General features: G+C 34.4%; 1 protein-coding gene across 1 annotated transcript; it reads left to right on the top strand.

Moving 5' to 3' along the window:
• Positions 1-978: 978 nt before the first annotated feature.
• Positions 979-1,670, top strand: LOC140819545 (VQ motif-containing protein 22). Its single transcript, XM_073179680.1, has one exon. It carries the CDS (start codon positions 1,037-1,039, stop codon positions 1,544-1,546), a length of 510 nt encoding a protein of 169 aa, XP_073035781.1. The 5' UTR covers positions 979-1,036; the 3' UTR covers positions 1,547-1,670.
• The last annotated feature ends 2,523 nt before the right edge of the window (positions 1,671-4,193 follow it).

Genomic DNA, 4,193 nt, shown 5'->3' with positions numbered 1-4,193 from the left:
CAAACAACAACGATTTTAGCTAACCGTTGTTGATTAGCATATTTTTTTTGCAAAACAACGGTTTTAGCTAACCGTTGTTGATTAGTGTGTTTTTTGGAGAAACGAAAATGGTTGTTAGTTAGCGACGGTTTTAGAGAATATTTAGCGATGATTTAATAAACAACCGTCGCTAGTAGCGACAGTTTTACCAAATAACGTCACAAATTGTCTATAAATATTGCATTTTTGGTCCATTTTCTTTCACATCACACTGCTTCACATCTACAATAAATTTTTCTTCCTTAGACGATTTTAGTTTCGATTTAAGGTAAGTTTTTTCGCTTCAATTCTTGGTAAATTTCTAAGTGTTATTTAAGATAATGAATATTGTTAGCTTAGTCAGATTGTAAGTTTTTTTGGGTAGATTTATTAAATTATAAAAGTAATTTTTATTTTATTTCACTGAAAAAATTAGCGACATATTAAGTATAAACCGTCGCTAATGAGCGACGACTTAATCAAAACATGTTGTAGTATATCATAAACTGTCGCTAATTAGCGACGATTTTGGAAAAAACGTCGCAATATGATAGCTACGACAACGGTTCGTTGAACGCACTTTCAACAACTCTGTCAGTTATCTGTTGTCGTTTTGCGTTTTTTTTGTAGTGGGATAAAAGAACATCCTTGCCTCGATTTGTTGTTTATGAACTTGTTCAGAATCGAGAGAAAGACGAATGACAGTTAGGTATACCATGCTATTAATTTTTTTATGTGTTTTTTACAAAGGTGGTAATTTGTTAAACATATTTTGAGTTTCACATAAAATCATTAATGAAATACTAGGAATACTTCAATATCTAACTGTTAATTAATAGGGAATAGTTAGGACATGAGTTTTATACTTAAATTCCAATATATAAAGACACTTTTTATAACATTTTTGCACATGAAAAATAAGAAATAATTGGATATTTCTACGAAATAGCAACCAAAAAATTGAACTCTATAAATAAATATTTCACTCCAATGGCTCTTCCTCCTCTTCTGCCCATATATGGCTATTGGTGAAACCATGTCCAACTATAGCGATTGGAGGCAACTCTACCAGAACAACTTCACCGCCACCCAAGTCCAAACCCCGCCAACCAACACCGCCACGGCGGCGGGCACCTACTCTTCCGCCACATCCACTTCAAGAAACAACACCCTGATCCCCGACCAGGGCCGTATCTCGAAGCCCATACGGCGGAGATCCAGGGCCTCCCGGCAGACTCCCACCACCCTACTCAACACAGACATCACCAACTTCAGGGCCATGGTCCAGCACTTCACCGGCGGACCCGCCACCAGCCCTCAGCTCCACGGCGGCGGCGGCGGCACGCCGGCAGGAGGGTTTTACGTACAGTACCCGAATCAGTTACAGCAGCAGCAGCACGTGTTCCTGAGTTCAGTGAATAGCCGGCAAGATGGGAGTGGAGGCGGCCTCGCCCAGTCGAACCAGGCGGCGGCGGCCGGTTCTTCTTCCATGAACGAGGACGGAGATCACGACAGCTACATGCTTTGATCGATTTGTGGAGAGAGAGAAAATTTGAAGCTGACTTTTCCTCCCTTTTGGAAATTCTTTCTTCGTTTTCACACTTGAAACCTTTGTATCCACCTAGTTCGGCATAGTGCATTGCTTTTTCTCTTTTTTTTTTTTTTAAAAAAAAATTTGCTCTTTTAATCAAAATGTTTTTTGGCAAATATTTTTCATTATAAATGACTTAAATTTCTAAATTCCCCCCTATATTAAATTTAATTATAGTGTAAAAGTTTTGTAATCTTTTTAATATTTACATCTTATTGTTTTCGAATACTAATCTAGGATCAAGTCGGATCATATCCATAATTGAAGAAGACGGTCCATAATCGCATCACGATACCATGAACAAACACAAAAACTGTTGGTTTAATATAGTATCTGTACGTCTTGGGAAATCACGAGATAAATATTAGTGAACCAAATAACTAGAGAAAAATAGTTGAGGCAAAAGTTATATTATTTTTTCTGTCTCACCCCGGTGCGCTTGTTGGATAATCGATTTTCTCGTGTCCAAAACACAGCGGAAGATTTAAAATTTTTATTTGACATTCAAATAATGGTTTAAAATATAAGAACATTAATAAGGTGTTAGTAAATTTACCTTTAATGAAATTACCACTCGACACTAACTATGGCGGGATTAACAGATATAGATTTTTTATTATTCCCTACGAACAACCTTCTTGAACACCTTTCTTCAATTCTCCTAATCCGGTCCACAATTTTATCGATTTTTCATCTTCTAAATTTCACTGGAAATTTAGAAATGACTTATCATTGAGATAAAAAACCAAAACAAGGTCAAACCTTTTTCTTTTGGTGTGGCCGAAATTTGAGAGGATAGGGGAGAGATTTTTCGAAAATTGCATATGTTGTGGAGGCTAGGGTTTGTGCCTCTTTACTTAATTATGAATCCTTGACCTAATTACATTAATTATGTGTCAATGGTTTCTTAATTAAACTTAATGGACTTTGTTAATTAATTGAGCTAGTCCAAATATTTTAATTAATTATGTTTAAAGTCTATTGAGAATTTTTTTCCGCTACATTTAATTTAATCTTTAATAAACTAAACCTTTGAGTTTAATATTTTAAATTATCAATTTTATAAATTCAACTCTTTGAATTTATTCTCTCCAAATTTTAATTATCATACATTCAACTCACTCAAGTTACTATCTCATAATTTTTATAAATTCAATTCCTTGAATTTATACTTTCAACGGGAACAAATTTTCAGTGCTTGTGTGACCCTCAATAGTTCAAGAATACAGGGCTATCCGTGGGTTCACAAATCTTTGTGATCCTTTATTCAAGCTTACCCTAATTTGCTCCATTCCATGCATCAACATTTAATCATGAGAATGTGAGAAATCATTTTTTGATTAAACCCATAGAATCATGGTAAGAACTTCTAGTAACATCGCCCCATGATTCTTTATATAATGTCTAGGAATATTTATTTTCTTAAACTTAATAGCGTTCTAGAGAAAGATTATTACATCAGGATATGTAGCTTTTGGCTTCGAACCTTCCTTAGTAAGATATAATTGTATTTAATTGGAAATTAGTGGACGTGATGCCATGAACTATTCGCCGTTTGTGTAAAACAAGACAATTATATTCACACAATATCATTTCTAACATTTTATTAGGTTTTTACCGTTGTGGGAGACACCTCTTATCATAGGAGTAGGTAGGAGATTTCTCCAAAGTGTTTATACCAATCTTGTAATTTAGTTTTCTCTTTTGAACCTAGATCTTGGGATCTACAGTCAACGACGTTAGGTATCTACTACAAGATTTAATTTTGGGGTTTTTAATCACATTTCTCTTGATAGAAAATTCATTTGACCTTTCAATATACTTTTTGTAAATGGATCCGTGATATTCTCCTTTGATATTACATAATCAATGGAAATAATGCCGTTATAGATCAATTGTCGTATGGTATTATGTGTACGATGAATATGTCGAGACTTATCATTGTATAAATTGTTTTGTTCCCTTCTAATTGCTGGTTGACTATCACAATGAATTATTATCTAGGACACTGGATTATTCCAACAAGGGATTTCTTCTAAGAAATTTTGAAGCCACTCGGCTTCTTCGCCAGCTTTGTCTAAAACTAAAAATTTCGATTCCATTGTGGATCGAGCAATGCAAGTTTGTTTAGAAGACTTCCATGATATAGCTCCACCATCAATGGTCAATACACAATCACTTGTGGATTTTGAATCATTTGTGTCAGATATCCAATTTACCAGGATTACTTGTAAATATGATGAGTTTGTTGACAGCATAAGCAATATCAGGACAAGTGCAGTTCATGAGATACATCAGTTTGCCTATGATCTTCAAATACTCTAATTGAGATATGTGTTCACTTTTATTTTGGAAAGATGCAAACTTGGATCTACGGGTGTTTTGATCAAGGACATATCATTGAAGTTACATTTTTCAAATATTTTCTGAACATAGTGAGATTGCGACAAAACACGTCTTTCAGATGTTTTGGTGACTTTTATTCCCAAAATAACATCAACTTCTCCCATATCTTTCATATCAAAGTTTTTTGCCAACATATTCTTAGTAATCTTGATAATTTTACTTCCCACAATTTACATAT

This window comes from Primulina eburnea, chromosome 18 (assembly GCF_022965805.1).
Source record: "Primulina eburnea isolate SZY01 chromosome 18, ASM2296580v1, whole genome shotgun sequence".
NCBI lineage: Eukaryota > Viridiplantae > Streptophyta > Magnoliopsida > Lamiales > Gesneriaceae > Primulina > Primulina eburnea.
The sequence above is the reverse complement of the archived record's forward strand: the minus strand, read 5'-3'. Positions and strand labels throughout refer to the sequence as shown.